Source organism: Spermophilus citellus (genome assembly GCF_964194105.1).
Source record: "Spermophilus citellus genome assembly, chromosome: 3".
In the NCBI taxonomy this organism is placed as follows: Eukaryota; Metazoa; Chordata; class Mammalia; order Rodentia; family Sciuridae; genus Spermophilus; species Spermophilus citellus.
Window position 1 is genome coordinate 35,204,829 of NC_138184.1, and position 24,393 is coordinate 35,229,221.

General features: G+C 38.2%; 1 protein-coding gene across 3 annotated transcripts in view; it reads left to right on the forward strand.

Moving 5' to 3' along the window:
• NEK10 (NIMA related kinase 10) overlaps positions 1–24,393 on the forward strand; it is a 215,411-nt gene that overhangs the window by 160,752 nt on the left and 30,266 nt on the right. The window contains exons 30-33 of one of the 3 annotated variants that reach the window (XM_081285043.1): positions 5,751–5,788; positions 5,888–6,028; positions 18,912–18,941; positions 20,624–20,724. In XM_081285043.1, coding sequence (XP_081141169.1) covers positions 5,751–5,788; positions 5,888–6,028; positions 18,912–18,941; positions 20,624–20,724 — 310 coding nt within the window. The remainder of the gene's footprint in view (positions 1–5,750; positions 5,789–5,887; positions 6,029–18,911; positions 18,942–20,623; positions 20,725–24,393) is intronic. The other 2 variants (XM_081285041.1, XM_081285042.1) reach the window with 2 other exon arrangements.

Below are 24,393 nucleotides of genomic sequence, written 5' to 3' on the forward strand. Positions count from 1 at the left end.
GTCCTCTCTGAATTAAAAGGAGAGATCTCTAAAATGTATTTATAATTTTAAGAAAAACATTAAATAGAGCTAAATTAATTTTCAGTCTAATTTGCTTGGATTTTCTTGTTTTATTAATGTGAAATGTGAACTCATCCTACAAAACATTTAGAAGCAAAATGATAAATGCAAATATAAAAGAAGATACTAAAGCTACATTATAGAGTAAAAAAAAAAAATAGAAAATCAAGCGTGTAGAGGTTTTTTTCCTTGTCTATTTTGTGCCATGTAGCAAATAGTGTAACAGTTATAAAGAGACTTTGGGCAGCTCTCCCTCTTGCAGACTCTTACTGGCTCATAAAAACAGGGAGTTGGTCCCAGTGAACAGATGTCACAGGGAAGTGTATACCTGATCTGAGCACAACTCAGACTTGGCCCTGGCTAAATAGTACAGAGAGAGCGCTTGGGCATAAATTCTTGACTTTGGTCACTCCAGATAGCAGGAGCTAAACTTAAACCAATTAAGAGCTAAAATAACTCCCTAATAACTTGGGATAGGCTTTATTTTGCAAATGAGTCAGGCCAACAGGGTAAAACCTGAGCAAATAGAACTAGAAAGGACAGCTTCTGCCTCCTGAAGGAAATATAGAAGTTGAAGGCTAGAAAAAGCAAACTCAATATTAGAATTGGAAGGTACCCAAACTTTTTGGGGAATATAATTAACAGTAAGACCAAGAGATGACCACTCCCCAATTTCTTTGAAATTTCTAACTTCATTCATTTAACAATTTTATAAAAAAATCTTCTGCCTGCATTACTATTTGCCAGGAAAGATTACAAATGGGCTTAACAGTTTTGAAGCTGAGCTTTTATGTATAGCTTTATAGGTTGATTCTCTATATATGTATGCCAGTTCTAATCCAGTAAGTCACATTTTATTTAACTTAAATCATTCTGTAGAGTGAAATTTGATAAGGCACATAAGAATTTCAACCTCTATTAAACTAAAATCCTAGTAATATCTGGTCATTGTAAAAATTGCCTTCTTAAGAATATTCATCTGAACTGGGCATGGTGGTTGGTGCATGTCTATAGTCTCAGCTACTTTGGGAGACTGAGATTGGAGGATTGCTTGAGTCCATGAGTTCAAGACCAACTTTGACAACACAGTGAGAATCCATCAGAAATATTTATTTAGTTTTTAAGGTGATATTTATTACTGTGTATCAAGCATGCTCCAAACTATGTGTGGTTTATCTTTGCATTCCTGAACACAGTATCTTGCATATAGGTACCAGTCCACAAATATTTGTTAATTAATAGATAAATAACTGTGGGGTTTTTGTTCTTTTTAGTTATACACAACAGTAGAATATATTTTGATGTATTTACACAAACACGGAGTGCCTCTTATTCTAATTAGAATCCCAGTCTTGTGGTTGTACATGATGTAGATATTGACTGTGGTGTATTCGTATATGTACATAGGAAAGTTATGTCTGATTGAGTCTACCATCTTTCACTGTAAAGAACTGAAATCTTCTTTACTGGCTTGGATCTATAGCTTTTGACACAGTCAGAGCTTAAGGCCTATTTTTTTTTTTTTTTTTAAGATTCGGTTGCTCAGGCAACAAGATTTTTCCATGCCTGCTTGCCTCCTGTTGCCAAGGCAACCCAGGGTATAGTTGGCAAGCTGGTTTGAGACATCAGATGTTTGCAGTACCAGAGATGCCTGTGGTTCACAACTTCTTTGATAAATTGGTGATGCATATTTGTGTTTGAGAGTATGTTTCTGACTCTAATCTTTGTATATAGAGATGATTATGGTCTTTGTAATCATAAGGCATTAAGGATGCGACCCCAAAGACCCGTATGCCATCTTAGAACCTGTGATTATTCCCACCTTTAACAGATGTCTTGCTTATTTTTACTTGTGGCTATTTTCTCCTCAGCCCTTTTTCATAATCTGTATCTAGTTTTCCTTTGATGAAATGGATTCTTCTTGATCATGACTTGCTAGAATCAACCTGGCCTACCTGCCAATATCATAGTCCAGCCGCCTTCCAAGCAAAACAAAACAAATAAAATGGAAACAAAACAATGCCCCCCTCGATTCCTTTCCTGCGACAGTTCTACACTCTGCTGTCATATTGCTCATCTGTTTCTGGCTGTCACTGCAATATGAGTGCAGGGCACAGGAGCATCATACGCTTCCTGGTCCTGATAGCAGCTCTATTAACTTTACAGATAGATGAGGGCCCTTATTGAATATGAGAGCTCAACCCTACCTAATGTCACTTATTCACACAAGACATGCTTATGAATGTCACTGCCCAGAAGAGACTTTCAGCTGTAAAATCCTAGTTAGCTCCTCTGGTGTAGTTGCTAGAGCCTCGAAAGGCATATTCTTTTTTTTTTTTTATTGTTGGTTGTTCAAAACATTACATAGTTCTTGATATATTATATTTCACACTTTGATTCAAGTGGGTTATGAACTCCCATTTTTACCCCGTATACAGATTGCAGAATCACATCAGTTACACTTCCACTAATTTACATATTGACATACTCATGTCTGTTGTATTCTGCTGCCTTTCCTATCCTCTACTATCCCCCCTCCCCTCCCCTCTTCTCTCTCTACCCCCTCTACTGTAATTCATTCCTCCCCCTTGTATTATTTTTCCCTTTCCCCTCACTTCCTCTTGTATGTAATTTTGTATAACCCTGAGGGTCTCCTTGCATTTCCATGCAATTTCTCGAAAGGCATATTCTTAATATTGTAAGCCAAGCTTCTCATTTTAAAAGGTTAAAACTTTTTAAATTATTGTCAACATCAAACAGTGTTGACTACTTTTCACAATTTAGTTATGTGATACACTAAAATCCATGTGAAAATATTTTCTTCGTTCAGAGATATATTTAAAGAAATTCTTATGAGAGAGACAAGTCTAGAGCTTTATTTCCTTCATAGCCAGGACTCTGGTGACAAAATAATTGGCCCAATAATTCATGCTCTGTTGAATTAATTCAGTGAAAAGTCTATTGAAAATTAAAATTAAAAAAACCAAAACTACAACAACAACTCATGACTGTGTTCTCCACCTTACCCATTAGTGATTTGAGGTGGAAGTTGTAGGCTCACACTCATTTTTGACATCTCCAGATTCTCTTTTAAGGTCACAGCAGATCAGAAGAGTACTGCAGGTGATGGCCTTTTGGAGTCCTTTCAACCTCCGTGGCCCTGAAGTCCTTTGGTCCGTCTGAATTGCTATTGGCTAGCACTCATGTCAAAACTTTCAGAGGTCACATTCTTCAATATGTTTGGGCATTTTCACCAAAAAAATGTCTGGAATGTTTCCTTTGTGTTTTCCAGCTTGAGCTATTATGGGAACGCCATCCTTTGTGGCCATAATGTTCCATTGGACATAAACACTCCACATGCTTCAATCTAGAGAGAGGCCAACTTCCCTCAGGCTCTGCATAATTTCAGTCATTTGTCCATCTGTGGGCAAAAACAATTGCACAGCAGAAGCTGTCACCACTGGTCACAATGAATCCGTTCTGTTTTGAAGTTTCAGATGACTATTTTCTTATGGTTAATGATATAGTTTCCAGAGAAATCAATATATTTTTTCCCTGTTATGCTTAATAACCTCTTAAGTTCTAAGACTATGGAGACTGGTTTCTTTTTGCCATCCCCTCTCTAGTGTCTAGCACAGTGCCTAATTGAAATAGGAACTCAATAACTATTTAGTGAATGAATAAATGAGTGACTGTGTGATATTTCTTTGAAAACATTCACCAAAGTTGATTAAAGAAGAATTTAGAATTATATAAAGGAGTAACAAAGGTGGTACAACCTGGCGTTGCCAGGAGGGCCTCGTTCACACATCCTACTACGTATTATATTTTTTAATATGTGCAAGTATATGAAATATTGAGTTCTTCAGGACAACAATAGTCATCTAACTCAGTATATGAGTGGTTACCAGCTTTTCAGGAATACCCATAAACTTGGATAAAAGTTCTCCATAAGTTGGATTTTTTTATTCACCTTTTAAAGATGATGAGGCCTGTTTTGGGCTAGTACTGTAGGGTTAGCAACTATATGGCATGACTGTAATGTGTGTATGAGGACTTCCTTCTATGGAAGCATCTGCAGTGTTAAATATGGAGAGTGCTGTGCACCTGTGACTGACTCTTGAGCAGTTGAAATGTGGCTGGCGTAACCTAGGAGCTGAATTTTCTAGTTTCACTTAATATTATTTTAAATGTCAAACCATGTAAAAGGTCATTTATTTTTACATGTTAAAATGACAATATTATGGGAAATATTTGATTAAATAAAATTATAAAATTAATTTTACCTTATTTATTTATTTTACTTTTTAATAACTAACGTGGCTACCAGAAAAAAATTTTAAATTATGCTTGTGGCTTACATTATATTTTTATTGGGCAGTGCTGGACTCATCCAGAAGGCTAGGAGATAATGGTACCCCAAAAGCATTTTCCAGGCTCTGTTGCGTGTTCAAGGATATGAGGAAGCCAAAGCAAATGCTCAACTCTTTAGCCCAGCCCTGAGGCTACCCACCCCAGGGGGGGGGGGCACTCCTGTGAACCTTTCTCTATTGAACTCTCCGAGAGCTTGTCTATTCCTTTCTCTCTTTAAACATGTTTCTTATCAGAGGTCTATGGAAAATATATTAACACTCCAAAACTGGCGAGTTTCATTATATTTCAGGGCTCTGGAAACTTGGGCTGGAACAGGAAAAAATTATATATATGTATATATATATATATGATCAAGAGAGGGGCTGGCTTGGTGAGAGTCAAGAGGGTAGAAAAGGATAGAGAAGGAACTCATAGGTGGATACAAAGGATTTGGTATTGTTCTGGTACTTAAGTGGTATGAGTGCAATTTTGTTAAAAATTTAGGTATGAGTTGGATACAGGTATAGAAAATTTGATGATTAAAATGAAAGAGTTGGGGCAAGAGAATTATCAGTCATGTTTGCTTGTATTTGAAACCTAACATTCACTCCTACTGAGAAAATACCTATCCTGTGTCTCATAGATGTTCAATATATTGTTTTGTTGGATTGCATTACATCGAAGTATAGTTCTTGTAGCTTGTCAGGGCACAGATGTTTCTCATTTCATTACAGAAAACAATTATGAAACTGGCTGTAGGTTATGGTGGGAAATATAAGACTGGAGATTAGGTGGAAGGCCTGACACCAACTTTCGAAATCATCAGGCAGTCTAGAATTTAGAGGCAAGAAAATCAAGGGATATGAACAGCACTAGAAACTCTAAGAAAAAGTAACCCTTTTAAATGAAAAAAATCATCTCATGTCAACGGAAGACTTATAGGTTTCTTTTCTTTTTTTTCCTTCGAAGACTACAGAAACCAATCATGGAAAATCCAACATATAACATTTAAATATTTTTTAGTACAAAAGTCACTGTTTTGATTTTAAGTGTAATAAGAAAATCACACAGGGCATGAAGATTTATGTTCTTAATTGTACTTAAAACGTATAAGCAACCCTGGTAAGACAAGAGTTCTTCCATCTCTACCTGTTTGCATGACCATTCTGTTCTGCATTAGAATTTGTTTATTTCCCTTAACCTCTTGAGAGTGTCTTGAAGGAGAATAGCATGCACTTAAATTTATAATGTAGACCACAGCAGAGTAGGCCAACAGCAAATGTTTGTCAAGTCCAAGTCTAAAGAGTCATTCTAATGGCCTCTACTTTGGTTTTCAGGGACTACATTGGAGGAATAGGATCAAGACCAAGACCAGGTAACTTAGTGTTGGTAGCAATAGAATGCAACATACCTTCCTGAAATTCAGTGTGATTTATGTTACAGTTTCATACCTTTCCCCCTTTTATTTCTTCAGCTTTGCTGCCTCTTGACCTGCTTCTGAAAGTGCCACCCCTCATGCTCAGGGCCCACGTTAAGGAACTAGAGGCCAAGTTAGGGACAGGGTGGCAGTCCCACAGCCTTCCTGCTGTGATTCTTCGAAATCTCAAAGATCATGGTAGTACTCCTTAGAACACATTAATGTTAAGTATAGAATGGGTGAACACAGAATTAATAGTTGGGCCTGAAACCTCTGGTGGATGTTTGAGGGGTAATTTTAATACAAATAGCAGGAGAATTCTGTGGTTTTCCACCATTATTGCAATTTGATGGTAACAAAATGCTTTCTGTGTTCACTTATTGACTACAATATTATAGGCTCTTTTTCCAAAATTTGCATTTCTACCTTGGTTGGAATGTTAACCAGTTAAGCTATTGATGTTTAAGTGTGTACCTACTAACAAAAAATAGTAACTGTGTTTCATGTAGGTATTTCTGTAAACTCTATGCCTACATGATCCAAAGAGTGAATACTTTTTCTTCTTCTTTTTTTAAATCTCTTTTACTCTGGTTCATAAAATTATTTTTTCTTTATATTTGATTAAAATTATATTTTATTATATTGTTTCTCTAATTTATAAAGTATGGATCCTTAAACTTAAAAGTTTATCATGATGGTTTGGGAAGGAGTGGATGTATTAATTAATATGTTTCTAATTTCTTTGAAAGAGACTCAGAGTCCAACAGTAACAGTAAAATTATTAGCTAACCCTGGACAATTAAAAAAAAATCCCTAGTGATTGTGCTTTAATATTGTGAATATTTGACTCTTGAGTATAAAGTTCTATTTGATTATTTTGGTTAATGTGAGATTATTGTTTAACGCTCTGCTCACTTTAGCTTCCTTGATTCACAATATTTCGTGCAGTTGATGTGTATGGTGAACACAGATGATGTGAATGGATTCACTGTAATCTTGGACCATGCTTAGTAGACGTTTGTTAATTTTTCCTTGAAAGAGTGATTGACAGTGTGAGGTCATTACAGTGTCAGCATAGATGCAAAACAAGATGGCTTTATTATTGAGATGCCTAAACTCCCATGTTGACCATGGCTCTGTTCCTGTTGTGTTGGCAAAGGTAAGTTAATAACGTAATCATGAAGTTAAAATGATTGTTGTTGACTGATTATATAGTGGCAAGTGTGAGACACACATATGTGTTAACACGTCATGGTTCTGTCCTAATTAATAATAGGAATTATTTTTATTAAAAGGCATATTGAGTTGGACCAGTGTAAGGCTTGATTTTATATCAGTGATATTGATCAGGTCTCTGGATCTTTAGCAAACTATTTATATTATAGCACAGTTTACACATATCCTTTATTCTTCCACTTTGTGATACCTTCTAATTTTAAAAAAAAGTCACTAATTTATATATTTTAAAATATGAATCAGAAAACACTAAATCAACTGGCATCTTCAGTGCCAGTGAATGCTACATCTTACCTATAAAAGGAGTTAACAGTTTTTCCAATATTGTTGAGCACATTATTGCACTGGAGAAAATTTGGGTTGCCACTCAGATTTTGTGAATCTTCACATTTTTGAGTCAAAAACTAGACCTTCATTTTCCCCAATCTTATTACAGAATTATTTTTCTGTATATTATTAAAGTCGTACTTTTTTAAAGTATTGTAGGTAAATTCAAACTATTAGTTGTTTTTATCAAATTTTAAATAACTGGTACCAGCCCCAGTGACTTGGGTCACCTTATCTGCAAGTCATGCTTTTTTCTAGTCATTCCCTGGGTACTTCTGGCCTCAGAGTATAAAGAGGGGACACTGACACTATACTCCAACAACAGGGTGTATTTTTAAATTTTTATTTACCATTTCATTTAGTTTTCTTGGATGGAAAGGAACATAATCAACATCTACAACCCTGTAGATGTTATTGCCTAATTAAAAAAAAAAAAGGCAGGAAGGGAGAATTTTGTATGAGTGTGCTATTGATTTTTCTAGTATATGAACATTATTTTCCATGTACTATGGCAGAACCACAGGTAAGAAGCATCATTTTAGGGTTCCAAGTAGCTGTGTTATAATATGATCTTTCCTGTATGGTACTTACAGATTTTTAGGTTCATAGTGTGATGATACAGCAGTATTTAAAGTTACCTCCAAACCTCTGTGGAACATAACCATGAAACTATTTCAAGTTACTTTTATTAAAAGTCCTCTTGTTCTGTCTTCTAATACAAACAAATTGTATCAATAATTTATACACATTTGGGGGGTTAAATACTAGGTTGCAATTCCCTGCCAACAGAAATGAAAATTTAGGAATTCCATATTGCATCATTGAAAATATTAAAGTTATTAACATGGACTCAAAGAATGGATATATACACATATATTTTTTTGGGGGGGGGCGGGGGGTGGTTCTGTGGATTCAATCCAGGGCCTTATGCATGCAAGGCAGGCACTCTACCAACTGAGCTATATCCCCAGCCCCAGATAAATATCTTTATTATGTTTATTTTAGCTCCGTTTCCCTAATCTTTGTCACTTGTGAATTACCATTGGACACATTTAGCCTTATCTGAGTACCATGTGTGTTACTATTTTCTGAATATTTTTCTTAAACTGACTCACTTTCTCAAACTTACTTGCAGGGGAAATTGTTATTATTTCTGTAAATGAGAAACCAGGAAGGTACACTTGCTGTAAATAAATGGAAGTTCTAAACATAAATAAAGATCCAAGAAAAACAACATTAAATTCTAATTAGATATCATTATGTCCTTATCTTGTAATCTATGGTCTTTGTTATGAAAGAGCATTAGCTAATATTTAAGAAGTGGTGAGGATAGAGTTATACCATACTAAAACTTAAATCTTTTTTTTTTAAAGAGAGAGTGAGAGAGAGGAGAGAGAGAGAGAGAGAGAGAGAGAGAGAGAGAGAGAGAGAGAGAGAGAGAATTTTTAATATTTATTTTTTTAGTTCTCGGTGGACACAACATCTTTGTTGGTATGTGGTGCTGAGGATCGAACCCGGGCCGCACGCATGCCAGACGAGCACGCTGCCGCTTGAGCCACATCCCCAGCCCTAAAACTTAAATCTTGATATAACCAGTGGAAAGAAAAAATGGGAAAATATATACCTTTTAAACTACGGTTATTTCAAATTTGATATACCTGATATTAGTTCCTGATGGCTTAGGGAACTTAGTTCTTTAAAAACAGATTGATTCTTTTATTTCGAGAGTCAAAGCAATTAATCAAACCACTATCTATTACTAAACATTTTGCACAGCCAAAAAGTCCAGGGTCTGTTGTCTTTATTCAAAAAAAGTTTTCTCTTGAAGCAAAGGAAATGACATATTTGTGAAAATTTAATAATGTCAAAACAACTCAGGAAATGTATTCTTTGTCATGTACCTGGGGCACACTGTAATGTTACGGATGTGTTTAGCATGAGTTAAATGTAAATTCTGAGGTGTGTGTATCAAACCCAAATTTTAAAGTGCAAATGTAATGTCAAGAGTGTGGCCTAATTTGACTGGATTAACACTGGCAGTTTTTCCTCTCTTATTTAGTTTTTCATTTAGACAGTATCTGACACCCAGACATTGAACTGATGTATGGAGATTCTTATGAATAGAAACTGTCACATCAGGATTTCTGAGCTCTTAATTTTTTTCCTCCTAGATAACTATGAATCTATTTTTATACTTGTCTTTTGTTCATAAAGGTCAGATATAAATAAAGTAGTCAACATTTCATCCAAATATTCTAGAGAGCACAGCTAATACTCTAGTAGTTTTTATACAAGCAACCCTTAGTAGCTTGCTTTCATTGACACGCAGTATGTAAAAGGGATTTTCACCATTGTCAGTGTGATTTTGAATCCATGTTTTACCTTATTTTATCTCACAGAAACATTTTTAGCATGTAAAAATTAGCTCACTAGATTTTAGTCAAAACTCTTATAATAGTAGTCTATGCTATATAACTTGGTATACAATTAATGTAATGTTTATATTTTTGTTTGATTTGTAGTATGTTATATATGTTTCCCAATTAGATTATAGGCATCTTCAGTAAAATTTTACATACATAAATAGTGGTATGTGTGTGTGTGTGTGTGTGTGTGTGTGTGTGTGTGTGTTGATATCTTGATATATGCCTTAAGTGGGTTCTCTGAGGTCAGGCCCTTGAAAAGTACTTATTCAGTAACTGATGCAGATCCAGCATGTATTTAGCTCTTGTTTATCCTTGCTATTTTATTGAGACCAACTGCATAAGTGGTTTGAAAGAACATTATTTTTTTACATCGAACTTTTAAATACATGCTGATCATCTTTAATCTGAAAATCCAAAATCTGAAATGATCCCCAAACTTAAATTTTTAAAGTGCTGGCATGTGAAAAATTCACACATGAGTTCATGTGATGAGTTGCAGTCACAATATCCATGCATTAAAAATATGGTGAAGTATTACCTTCACGCTATGGGCATAAGGCATATATAAAACATAAATGAATTTTGGTTTAGGACTTGGATCTCTTCTCCAAGATGTCTCATGATGTATATGCAAATATACCAAATTGTGAAGCAATCTGAAATTCAAAACACTTCTCTTCCCAAGCATTTCAAATAAAGGCTATTCAACCTGTATTATTATTATTATTTTAATATTAGACTTCAGATTGGGGTAGGAGTGGAAGGTACAAATTTCCTTTATCAATGATGCTTTGCTTCCTAATTCTTTATGCCAACGGAGGCACTGAGGAAATCACACCAGGTCCCACCAGGTCCCTTCCTGGAGATGCAGATTTTTTTTTGTGATCTTTGCAGGGCCGTGTCATTTTAATGAGATGTTCAGTCTCACAGAAATTATTGATGGCCTCAATCTGAGACAAGTGCCAGCTGGAATCAGCTGTTAAATGGCAGCTCACACTGCTGCCCTCAGGGTTTCTGCCTGGGAGCAAAGGCTAAAGAAAGGAAGGGTTGAAAAGCACACCACTCTCTGGCAGGAATGAAGGGAGGTCACTGTGACTTGGGTAATGAGTGTAGCGTACTATACAAAGTAATTGAATTAATGGAGAAGAGCATGGCTCTCAAATTCCAAATTGTATTGTTAATGTTTTTTTTTTTTAATGGATTTAAAAAATAGTTCAGAGTTTTCCCAAAGTCATTCAAACTGGTTTGTCACATAGACCAATTTAAATATTGAAGAGGGTGATGGATGGTTCAATAGTAATGAGAAACCTGAAGATCAAGAACCTTGGGTTCATGTGAAGTCTTTGCACATGAACCATGCAATTTTACAAATGCAGAAATGTTCAGTACCAACAGCCAAGAATCCATTCATGCGTTGGCTTCTGTTTGAGGAGTTGTTCGGTTCCTTAGGACTTTAACATATGTTTAACCCACAAGAGAATATTAATCATTGAATCAGTTGTTAAGTTTTTGTTTCCTTTCTTTAAGAAAAATGATGAAACAACTAAGTTAGGCTGCTTCCAATGGCTGCTGTAGGAATCACTCTCCTGCCAGCAAGAGGCCTCTTTCTTCTATCCAGGCCACTTGCCTGTCCTTTATAGGGAAGACCAGCTCATTCATTATTTTATTCTATAATTGAACTCAGGGCTCTCAACCACTGAGCCACATCCCCGGCCTTATTTGGTATTTTATTTAGAGACAGAGTCTTATTGAGTTGCACCTCACTTTTGCTGAGGCTGGCTTTGAACTCCTGCCTCAGACTCCTGAGCCACTGGGATTACAGGCATGTGCCAACACACCCAACTCCCAGTTTATTCTTAATTGATACTCTTTCCTATGTGCTCAACAGATTGTTGGGGATGTTTTAGTTAGTGTATCAGTTAACATTTTTATTTATATAACAAAGTATTTTTTATTGTATTGGAGTGTAAAAGCACAGTTGTTGAAAGTTCTTCTTTAGCAAGTGTCCAAATTTTAACCCATTAATGATAGGACCAGGAGGAGGTCAAAAGAGTTGATTCTATGTGCATTAGAAGGACAGGGATGTAAATAGTTAGCAAGAAGGAAAAGCAGAAATAAAATTGCATAAGTAGGGGATGGGGTTGTGGCTCAGTGGTAGAGCACTTGCCTAGCACATATGAGGCCCTGGGTTTGATCTTTAGCACCACATATAAATAAATAAATAAAATAAAGGTATTGTTTCCACACCTAAAAATAAAAAATAATTTTAAAAAAGATTGCTTAATTAAATATAAAACTTGTGAAAGTTCTACAGTGTGATAAAACCATACCAACTTCTTGTTCAGAATTAAAGTCATACCAACATGCCAATTTCTGTTGGTTAACCTCTAATACTACAGGGTTAGTATCAGCTTGCACATTTATTGGTGCAGATTGTTAGTTAAATAATCTTTGACTTATCCTAAGAGTATCGGATTAGGACCAAGTATGGTTATTAGAAAATTTTCTAGCTTGATGAGGAGTGAAGGGGGCAAACCTCTCCTTTACTTTCCATTCTTTTTAGATCAACTGGATCACCAGTTTTTCAGGAAAAAAAATTCCCTCTAGTAGGAATAAAGGAAGTCAGTGTTTAGTAATTGCAGCATAGCATAAGGAATAACTGAGACAGCAGAGAAGAACCAGGCTCTGTGGACTAGGCCAAATGCATGTGCTATTTTTAGGTCACAAACTCAGGAATAAAAATGTGACTTTTGATATTTCCTCCAAACTCAATATCTATCTCTGCCATTATCTAAAGACATAATCAGTTCGCCTACAGATAAATTTCAATGTGTTGCTGATTTCTTTATTAAATTAGAATGATATTCAGCAAATTGACAATCACTCTTCTCTCTTTCCAAGGGTGGAATTTTTTGTTCCCAGGGTTTTGTAAGCATTTTAGTACTAGGGTTTTGAGACTGCTGTGCGGACAATGATCTGAGTGAGTGTGGTTACCCTTCCACATTGGGGGGCCTTAGAAGTGGCACTACGTTGGCTGCCTTACTTCTAGATTCTGTCTGTGTTTCCACCCATGGCTGAGTCCCCTTTGACAAGAAAGCAAGATCTCTACAGGGCAAGCTGGCCTACTTCCCATCTTGTCAGGGACATGGGGAGGGCTGGCCTGTTCTTCCCCATCGCCTGGGCATGGAGACTTGGCGACTCAGAATTTCTCCTCTGATGTCCCATGAAGCTCTCTCTACTGCTTCCCACCTGCTCCCTCATACCACAGCAGGAAGGAACACACACCTTGCACGCCTGGATCCCCAAAGTCTGAGTTCTGTCGTCCAACTGTTCTCCTCCTTCCTGCCCCAACACCAGACTTTGCCCAGAGCAAGTTGGAACGTGGGTGCCTCCTGAGCCTTACTCTTCTTCTTGTCTCCTCAAGTCCCTCCTCAGAGAAGCTTTACTGCACCTTCAAGGGGCAAGAAGAAGAGTTTGTTCATCGACAGTTCTTTTGAGTCTTTCTGCCTTTTGTTTAGACTATTGCTTTTTTAAAAAAATTTTCTTTCGTTGTCAATGGACCTTTATTTATTTATTTATATGTGGTGCTGAGGATCGCACCCAGTGCCTCATACATTCCAGACAAGCTTGCTACTGCTGAGCCACAGCCTCAGCCCCTAGACTATTGTTTTTTAAAGCCCAGGAACTCACTCTCAGTTTTCTGGCTCCTCCCTTTCGTGCCATCTTGGGCGAATGCTGGCCTCATGCTCTGCTGCTGGACTGGTGATGTTGGTGGGATCAAGTGTGAGAGGTAATGCAGCTGTGTGCATTGTGCAAACAGCGCTCGCCCTGTTCTATGTGGCCGTCTCTGGGAATTTCAACTTTAAAACCCCTGAGGTGGTATTTTATATTATGGAAGAATAACTGAAGAGATGGTAGTTTTTGAACTGGGGGACCCTTCCCCTCAAACATACAAAATTGTTAAGTCAGAACAGGATGAAAGATGCATTACAGAAAAGCCTCAGCTAGAATTTAAGAGGGAAGGACTTCAAAGCAGTCTTCCTTCCATGGCCTTTAAACTGCTTGTTTCTGAAGTTTCAAATGAAAGGAGTTTGTTGCCTGATCACCCAGGGGGCAAAAGGGGAGCTGATATTTTGACACAGCTTTCTGCCATCCTATGGGAAATTGCACCAGGGCTAAAGGTAGCAGAGGAAAAAGGCCCAGACTGTCAAGTTCCTTTCTAACAGTTCCTGCCAACAGATTGTACAACTGTCTGTTGGTCTGCACCAGGAATTATCCCATGCCCAAGCCTCCTAATCAGCATCTTCTCTGTCACCTTTCTTTTTTTTTTTAATGAGATGTTGTATTAGTTAACTCTTCATGACTATAATGAATTACCTGAGGCAGACTAACTTTATAAAGAAAAGAGGCTTATTTAGCTCATAGATTTGGAGGTTCAAGAGCAATGTGCTGGTACTAGTTCAGTTCTGGTGGTATCATTCTTGCGGCAGTCATTAGGCAGTATGTGGAGTCACAAACAGGAGACAGGGAGCATGGCTGTCTGTGTCTGTATCATTGGTCTCTCTCCTCCTTCTAGTACAGTTTCCAGTATTCAATCATGGAGGAATCCACCCTAATGACCTTATCTAAGCTTAGTAACTTCCCAGAGGCCCAGTTCTGAACACCATAAGCGGATTATGTCTGTACCCTCTTAACAGTGTTACATGCCTTCAGTGATTGAACTCCTGCATAAATCTGGGGGAACAAACCAGATTGAAACCATAGCAGATGTCACTCTCTTAACCATGGAGGCCCACGCTTCAGCAGCCTCTGGGGCTCAGAGTTCCTGATTTCCACAGATGGTGACCACATTGTAGATCTCCGCTAATGCATAGACAACTCTAGCCCAGTTCCACTTTTCACCATGTGCCCATTTCAGATGAAGACATCAAGGCCCAAAGAATTTGTGAGTTCTCTGAAACCATGCTGCTGGTACCTAGAGGAGAGCATGTTCAATCCAGGATCTTAGCATGGCTCTAGGCCTCTCCTCATGAAAGGATCTTTCCTGAAATATAGGCACCTGGTGACTCCTCACCCTCCTGAATGGTGTCTGGTGGCCTCCAGCTCTGCACATGCTGTGACTTTCATGACACTACACACATAGCACCTCACACTGCTGCTCTCCAGGTGCCACCCTCAAATAATTTGACTGTTATTTGCTGGAACGTTTCCTTGTATTCAGAAGCCATCACTCAAATATGCCCTTCCCTCACACCGAAGCCATGTACCAATCAAAGACCTACTGATTCCTCCTGGTCTTCTCAAGTGGAACCTTTGCGCCTTTTGTCACTGGGTGGATCTCCCACGAAACCCTTGTGAATGAGGACGGAGTGAATCAGTACCATCTTTCATCAGGACCCTTGGTCCAGACTGGAATAGCTTATGTGTGTGTTGGCCCCAGTCATTAAGGAAAGAATATTTTCACCCCTTCTTCTCCTCTTCTACCTTTCATCTCTCCACCTGTCCGGAACTTCCTGATTCTTAGCAGACAGAATTCAGAAAAATCATAGGTTGAGACTATGTCTTGGTCAGTTGGGAAAATGCAATGCAGTCTATGTGTGTGTGGTGTGCATACCTACACGTGTGTGCATGCGATTTGTACTAACAGATTCAGGGTTATAAGTCAGGTTATGAATTGTAATTTCAATAGAGTGGCTGTGTAGCATAAGTCAAGTATAAAGCACAAGAGACCGGCAACTTTCTTGGATATTTTGGTGGACTGTGAGATAATAAATCAAAACACAGGATGCTGTGCAAGATTCAAAGACTTGTCACTTCTAACTCCTTACACACATATGCTTTACAAAAATATTTACATTGAAATCTTGAAGGTATGGGTAGAACATTGTGTTCAGAGTAATAACCCTCATAATAAGAAAAATAGTACTTCAAGCTGGAAAGGAGTCTCAGTATTATTTTATTTTTGTGGTAAGCGGAAGGATTGCCTGTGGTGACATGGCCTCCTAGAGAGGGTTCTGGAGAACTGGGGGCCCCCTCACACCCGTCGAGCCTGAGTCCGTGCAGTAGCGCGCAGGGCCTGCCCCCTCTCATGTCTCAGTGTTCACTTGCACCTTGATCTTCGTTGGGCAATTTGCTTATCCCCACTAAAAGGCTCAGTGTCTTAGTTTAGGCTACTGGAAAAATCCCATCCACTGAGCAGCAAATAAACAAGAGAAATTTATTTTTCATTGTCCTGCAGACTAGAGGTCCAAGATCAAGGTGCTGGCAAATTCTATGTCCGGTGAGAACCTGCTTCCTGGCTCACACTAGGCTCCTTCTAGCTGTGTCTTCACGTGGTGGCAAGAATAGCAGAGCTCCCTCGGCCTCTTTTCTAAGGGTACTGATCCCATTTATGAGGGCTGTGCCCCCATGACCTTGTCACCCACCATCCCTTGCTTCCTAATACTGTCAACTTGGGGTTCAGGATTTCAACATCCGAGTTTGGGGGAATAAGAAGGATTCAGACTACACTGCTCAATTTGCTCATCTGTAAAATGGGGGGAAAACAGTCACCCTTCAGTGTGATTGTGTGTGTGAGAGTCAGTGTGTGAAGGGCTTCCCACTGTCTTGCCCCATCTGTGCCAAGAAAGCACCATTTTCCCCCCAAATGCTCTTAACTAACACTCCAGAGGGGAAAAGAGCAGTTTGATTCCATCCATTCCTTCCTCAGAGTAAGAAAGCAAGTAGGATTATTTTTGATTCTTGAAAGTAAATTGCCTCTTATGAGGAATTTTGTACTTCTCTGTTTTAAAACACTAAATTGTTTTAATAAAAACTATGAAAGAATACAAAGTGTTCTAATAGTCTAAACTTTGATTTTGTTAAAAACAAATTTTTTTCCTATAGTATTAAATTTTAGGAGACCAAATATGGTATAGATGCCACAGTAAGGAGTACCATATAGATGTGAATCTTGGGCGTGTTATATTTGACTGACATTGCACATGTGCTACAATCAGCCTCACTGATATCATTTTTTTCTTTTGCTCCCCCTCCCCAACGCCATTTTGTATGTGTGTGTGTGTGTGTTGGGGATTGAACCCAGAGCTTTGAGCACTCATTGATTTCTTTTTAAGGGAAAATTGTTTTAGTAAAAAAATGTTTGGGGGATAAAATTGTTCACATAAATATGTTCTGCTTTTTTGTGTGAATAGTTAGAAAGTGTAATATTATTAATAAGCTAATTGAAAGATTGAGAGAAAATGCTTTAAAACTAGATTAAATGATAAGGCTAATATTTGCCATGAACTTGGTGGTTATTCATCAGTAGATGAAGAATAAAAATAAGGGAATATATTTATTTGGATTTTCAAAAAAATGTTTGTTTTACTGAAATTATTGGGAAGGAGGATACTAAAAATGTGAGAATTCCATCAGATGAAAAACCCAGAATCAGCTACACTTGTCCAGGAAATCAAGAGTTTGCAAATATTTAGGTAGACTTCTTACACATCATTCCCAGTCTGAAATTTCCTTTGTCTCCCCAGTCCTAACCCATACCCCAGTTTAGTAATCCTGCAAGAATCCCCCATGGCTCTAAGCAGATGATGGGACCCCAGCTTGCTATGATACAGTGACAGCATGTACCTGAGACATTTGGCAGTACCCGAGACTAAACATTAATTTTAGTTCAGATGGCAGGGTGGGAAAGACCCTTTAAATTCAAAAGAAGTAACAGATTAGGTGAAAATGCTTTTAAATGCAAAGAACAATAAAAGGATCAGTATTCAGAATATGTAAAGAATATTTACAAATCAGCAAGAAAAAATACAGCAAAGTATAGTAACCTCACTTGCATTCAAAAAACACAACATAGAAAAAAATCAGATTGGCATAATTGAAAAATTTTATAATATGTAGTGTTGATTAAGGTATAGGAAAATAGTTTCTCTTCTGTCAGAATATAAGGTGACTTAGTCATTTAAAATGCATTTATTACAGGGGACTGAAGATGTGGTTCAGTTGGCAAAAAGCTCACCTATCGTGTGTGAGAGCCTGGGTTCAGTCCTTGCCCCTCAAATAATTTGTCACTGTAAGACGTGTATATTTTAGGGCCCAGCTATTTAATTTCTCCATATCAGCTTTGAAAAAGCTCTTGTATTTAACACACAGTGAGGCATGCACATGTGTATGCAGTGCAGCATCACTTAAAATCATGAGAATTGAAATGCAACTCAGTGCCCAGCAAGGCAGGAGTGGCCAAGTAAACCATGGTGCATCCAGAACATGTAAAACTATCAGCAGTTATATGGAATGAGCTAGAACTGGGTGTGTTGGGGAAGAAAAGGATCTCCATGAGAGGCTGAGAAAACAAGTTGTGAAATAGTCTATAAGATGTGATGTGTCACCATTCATTTAAAAGGCAAAGGAGGGAAGAAGAGAGGGAGAGGAGGGACTGAGGAAGGAAGAAGGACAGAAGGATAGAAAAGAAGAAAATAATACCAGAGACTTTCTGTAGTAGTGGCTTTCAATATCTTTTGGAAATAACCCTCAGTAAGATACACCCGTCATGTCTTGATGGAGTGGACCCTTACTACATGAGATATACTCTGAAATTGTTCTATCCTCTTCTAATTTGCTTCATTCCATTTGTCAAATGGAAGGAAGTGAATTACAACACATTAAATTGATTTCAGGACTCAACCATAGTTTGGAAAGTAGTGTTCTGGAGATACACACACACACACACACACACACACACGCACATACACACAAACGGATAGCATAAGACCAAAAGGCAATACACCAAGTTGATATTAGGGATTATCTGGGTAGGTGTGGGAGTGTGGGGTGGTTTCTAGGGAGCCTGAGCATCATTTGTAATACTTATATTTTGATCATTTGCTGTTTTATAAGGAACAAACATAATTAAACATCTGAAATTTAGTTTTTTGAATAAGCCATCAAAACTATTTTTGAAAGTCAAGAATTTACTGGGATTAAGAAGGTAGTGGTTAAAAGGTCTTAAGGGAAATAATTTTCAAGTTAATTTGCATAATTGATCAGTTCCCAAAGTAGGCAACCTAGCTAACTCTCTCTGTTTTTGTATTTAGGGCCACAGATGAGCACATACTTGTGGCAAGGTAGAGTCAAACCTGTGTGATATCCCACCCCAAATGTCATCACAAGCCTAAGAGCTCTCTGCCAATGCCGTGAGATTTTAACTTGTTACCTATGGCTGTCATGTCTACCAATAAAAAATACAAAGTAGTCAATGTGAAATGCTAAAAACCCAAGCCCCCCCCCCCCCCGCCCCCTGCCATTTTCAGAAAATGCAGAGTGAATGTTTCTGTAGTAGCATCAACTTGGCCACATCACCTGGTCTCCATTTTTTGCTATGGATCTGAGCAAAGAAAGGGTTGCATTCTGAGCATTGTTCCTGCAAGGACTTTCACTGTAGAAAATGTGGCAGGTGTACACTTGGCCATCTCTACAAGCTGGAGCAGACAATTCCTATTTTCTATTTTACAGTTACATTAGTGCTTTCTGATTTACCTTCATGTATTTACCCTAAGGGTAATTTATTAAACCTCATTTTAATGATCAAATAATTAATGCTTAAAAAGAGTTAGAGTATTCAGGGGAGATAAATCCTTTAACTTCCAAATATTTAAGCAAGATGTTGACTGCAGATGACATAGAATCTGATTATTTATTGTGCTAATATTTCAACTAAAGATACCTAGTAAAGAGGATGTTTATATTTTATTCTTTTATATGTCTTAAATATAAATTTTAATATGCTTATAATAACACATGTTAACTCTTAAACAACTATGCTACATTTTCTCTTTAAATGTTTTGAAAACAAAGGATTTATGGCAAATATGCAAACTTTCTCAGAAAGCACTTCTATAAGAATCATTTTGAAAAAAATCTTAGTGATTGATAAAGCAGTGATTATATTCAACTTTAATTTCATATAGGTTTGATGTTGTATGGAAAGAAGAGAAGTTTTTTTTTAAGAGGGAATTATTAATGGTTACAGAAAACATGCTGAAAGCTAAGGGCAGTGAGAGAAAGGATATCATAAGGCGCATATCTGAAGTCCCTTTTCCATGTCCTCCCATGGGAAGTTAGAGGTAAGAGGAGGCCAAGTTGGTCTGGTGGCCATCATAGGGATCAAGGTCATCCCTCTAAATAGTTTGATATCAGACTAACAGGTGTCAAGTTGTGTATGAGTGGCTGATATAGCTTTATAAGGAAAAGTCAGGAAAAATTATAAATGTGCCCAGCTTAGGCCTAGGATGAAGTTCAGGTGAAAATTATAATTCATAATAACCAAGGATTTAAAAAGTACTTTATTCTAGCTAAGAGAAGTTTTGTTTCTCTGTAACATCGCCTATTTGGTGTTTGTGTTTATTAGTTGGGACAAAATTGGTTTTAAAATATTTTATGGAGGGTATAATGAATTTAAAATTTAAAATCATTATAGCCACTTAAGTATATCTGAAGTTGGGCTTTTCAGTGGCCACAGAATTCAAAGCACCACTTCCTCCTTGCTGAAACTGCAGGAGAAATATCCAGTAGACCAATTGGTCTTGCAAATGACAGGTACAACCATCATGTTACTTAGAAGCTTGAGAAGTAAAGGGAAGGAATTGTTTATTCCAAATCATAAAATATTACAGGGTTTCTTCATGTTGTCTCATTTATAAGGTGAGGTCTTTCCTTTAAATTTTTTTTTTTCAGAAAATTATCCCATTTCTTACTACTATCATCTTTGAAAGAGAACTTGACTAACTGTGGAATTTTTCACCCACAGCATCTGCAGGAATTGCTGTGTCCCAGAGGAAGGTGCGTCAGATCAGTGATCCCATCCAGCAAATACTAATCCAGCTGCACAAAGTCATCTATATCACACAGGTCAGTGTTCCAGCTTTCTATTTTTTTTTTCCATCTGAAACACAAGTTTGGTGCTAAAACCGCTGAAGAACTACCTTGTAGGACTTCCAGCTGAGTGAACACTTGTTTTTATCTCCTTCCAGGACACACGTGTAGGGAGACTTCTTGGCAACCAAGCTGGGAGGGCAACAGGGTAAAAAAGCAAGTAGGTCAGGGTTTCCCTATGACTTCTTCCTGCTCAGCCAGAAGCAGACTTCCACACAAATGGCCCTTCCTTGTGTGAGTTGGGGGCAGTGGGAGTGGAGGGTGGGGAGGGTCGGGGGAGGGAATGGGAATAGAGCTGGGCTTCTTTTCCCATAAACAGCTTTACCACAGGAAATAGTGCTCCCACCACCATTCTTAATCTTGAGGATGCTCAGTTGACACTAGGAAGGCTCAGAAATATGAAAGCCAAAAACCACACAAAATCCAGGATTATTAAGATTTTCTATTTGTAAATCTCAGAGACTTAGGCACTGAGGAAAAAGAATCAGTGTTGAAAAGTATCTATAAATGATGGACAGAAACCTGTCTAGTGAAAACAACTTAAAATATTCATTAAGAACTGTAACCATTTGGACAAGAAAGTCAGTATTATGTTGAAGTTTATGACTGTATGTTATATGTAGCTTATTGATATATTTGCTCACTGGACTAATTGCCTACCATGAGCCAAACACAATTCCAGGTATTTGGATCTATCAGTGACCAAAGCATAAACATTTCCTCACTGTAAGATTCAAAGATCCAAGCAGGATCTAGTGTGCACCAGTGACTCAGAAGACCAGCCTCAAAAAAAGAACTGGGTATGTAACTTGGTGGTGAAGCACCCCTGGGTTCAATCCCCAGTACCAAATAAATAAAGAAAGAAAGAAGATTCAAAGATTCTGCCTTGGGTTGCTGTCAGTAGCCAACTTTGGCAATTCCAATTTTTCATTCAAGTCCTGCAGAGAAATATCTAAAGATCAGTGGACCAGCTGGGATTATTATGCGCAAAATTGGGCTGATATTTCATTTATCACCTGAATACCCTTCCTGCAAAAAGATAAAAACAAAACAAAGCAAAATACTTTTTGATTGGTGCAACACAGTAGCATTTTAAGACTCTAGGAATTTGCATCGGTTTTTAAACAGTGTCTATTATTCCTAGAAAACCTGTGCCTCCTTTTCCCCAGTGTACAATCACTGCAGTAAATGGCTGCAGATCTCTGTGGGAAAGCTTGGAGGAAATGATATAGTATGTTTCAGGACCCCCCGCCTCATGGCATCCCAGCTTCCGTATGATCCAAGGGGCTCTGGGTCCTTTAGTTGACTTAGGTCTGGAAACTATAACAGTGGCAATGGCAACAGGATCTTGTCTGCCAGATCTGGAGCTTCTCTTCTGTTTCTTGGGCTTAGAAATGTCCTAGTAGGCTGACTATTTATTTTCTTCCCAGGAACACCCTAGTTAATTAATTACCATCAAAGATCTCTCTAACTAACAGAATGTTGCCCCTACCTTGTCATGAACGCTCACCTCTTGTCACATGCTTTCAAATGGCCTCTGCCCATTGGATACATTGGAATACTGTGTCCTTCAGTGTCATAGCTGGCTTACAAAGAAGAGCAACCCTGGAGCCTTCTAAGATGCTCCCCTCTCCGAGTATTTCTCAGTGCCTTACTGAAAGAAGAGCCTTTTGGGTGTCTGTCTGAAAGCGATGGGGGAGTGGACGTGCAGATCACATCTAGTAAATCCTCTGCAATGTTCCTGTTCCTCTGAGCCTTTGGATTCCCTCCTCCACGTGCCAGAGAAGTTCTGGCACTTTACCATCATGAAACACAGGCCACCACTGAAAATCAGTTTCAGTCCACCAAATAGTTAAGCTGCACCTCCATCTGCTGAACTAACACATTAAATCTCTACTGTGTGCACCCACATTGATGAATTCAGTCTGGTCTTGTGCTATATTTTATCCTTCCTGGCCTAACATCCTTAGAATCCACTTCTGCACATGTTCTCTGGCTGGTTGCTAATATATAGTAGCAAAATCTTGCAATTCTTTTCGAGGATAGGTTATTTCCTCCAGAGTGGTGGTGGATACTAATTCCCCTAGATCATAGTGAGATACGTCTCTGGCTATGGATTTGGTCCTCATTGTTGTGGATCTTATGAAGAATGAGTATTTCTTTTAAAGACATCTATTCTCATTGATTTTATCATCCAGTTTTCAAGCAAAGGGAGGCTTGTTTTGTTAGACACAGAGCAACAAGCTCCTTGCGTTAACAATGAAGGCCCAGAGTGACTTGGGTTTTAAGATTGTCAGCATGATCTGGGCTCAGCGAGATATCCCTATTCTAATTTTTAGTATTCTTTTCTTTTTTTCTAACATTCACATGAAAAACTTGATGAAGTGTGAATTCAACTGACATTGTAATTTATCAGCCTTCCCAATTAAATTCAGCATTTGATTATCAGCCATATCAGTGCTTTGGCAGCACAAAATAACAGGTTATTTTGGAGCTGTCATGGAATCTTCCTGGGTCTCAGATCATGACTTGAACAGACAGTTAAAAGACTCACACTTGTTACTTTATCAGTGCTCCAGTGTACTCAAAAAAGTCCATTCCATACCACAGTCCTTGTGGTCTTTCTTGTTGCCTGACAGTCAAGTGCAGTGGCCATTTGGGCTTTAGTCAGCATTTCATCGAGGTGATGAGCTGATCAGTTGTGGTGCCACTAAATGAAATTATTGTCCTGTTGGTGACAAACCAACCAACCAAATTCAGCACCGATCCAAGGACACAATCATACCACTCCTCAAATCCCATCTTTGGGGTCAAGCTCCTTGAACATTCCTGGAACCTTTATCTGGTATCAGTGAAGGTCCAGTCAGAAACCACACAATTATGTTAGTCAGCTTTCCCTCACTGTCACAAATACCCAAGATAATCAACTTATAAAGAGAAAAGTTTTAGGGGTTTATTGTGGCTCACCATTTTTGAGATTCCAGTCTACGATCAGTTGGCCCTTGACAGGCCTGTGTCAAGGCAGTATATCATGGTAAAAGAACATGGTGGTGCAAATCCTCTCACCTTGTGTCAGAAGAGTAAGAGAGAGGAAAAGAAGGTGCTGGGGTCTCACTGTCTCCTTCAAGTGCAGGTCTTCAATGACCTGAAGTCCTCCCATTAGGCCCCGCCTATTAAAGTTTCTACCACCTCAGTTGTGCCTCCCTGGAATCATGCTGTGAACATCTGGGCCCTTGGGGGACATTCTAGATTCAAACCACAATAGTAATTTCAACAAGGAATGTTTAATATAATAAATTATTAACTATAACAGAATTTTATCTACTGATGATGAGGAAAGAAATCCAAAGCATATAGGAATAGCAGATAGAGAAGTCATAAGCTCTAGGACTGAGGCAGAGCACCTAACAAGGAAACAAATATGAACACCGCTTACTCTGGATTGAGGTACAGACCTCACTGGAAAGGTCAGAGAAATTTGCAAAAGTGTCATGCTGGGGAAAGTTGATCAGAAGCCTCCCTCTGGGGACCAGAGTAAGACATCACATGAGGTACCATGCTATGGAAGTTGTTGGGAAATCAGCACTGGATGGTGTTGGTATATACTCTCCACGGAATCAGGGGAGACTACCCAGAAGTAGGTGT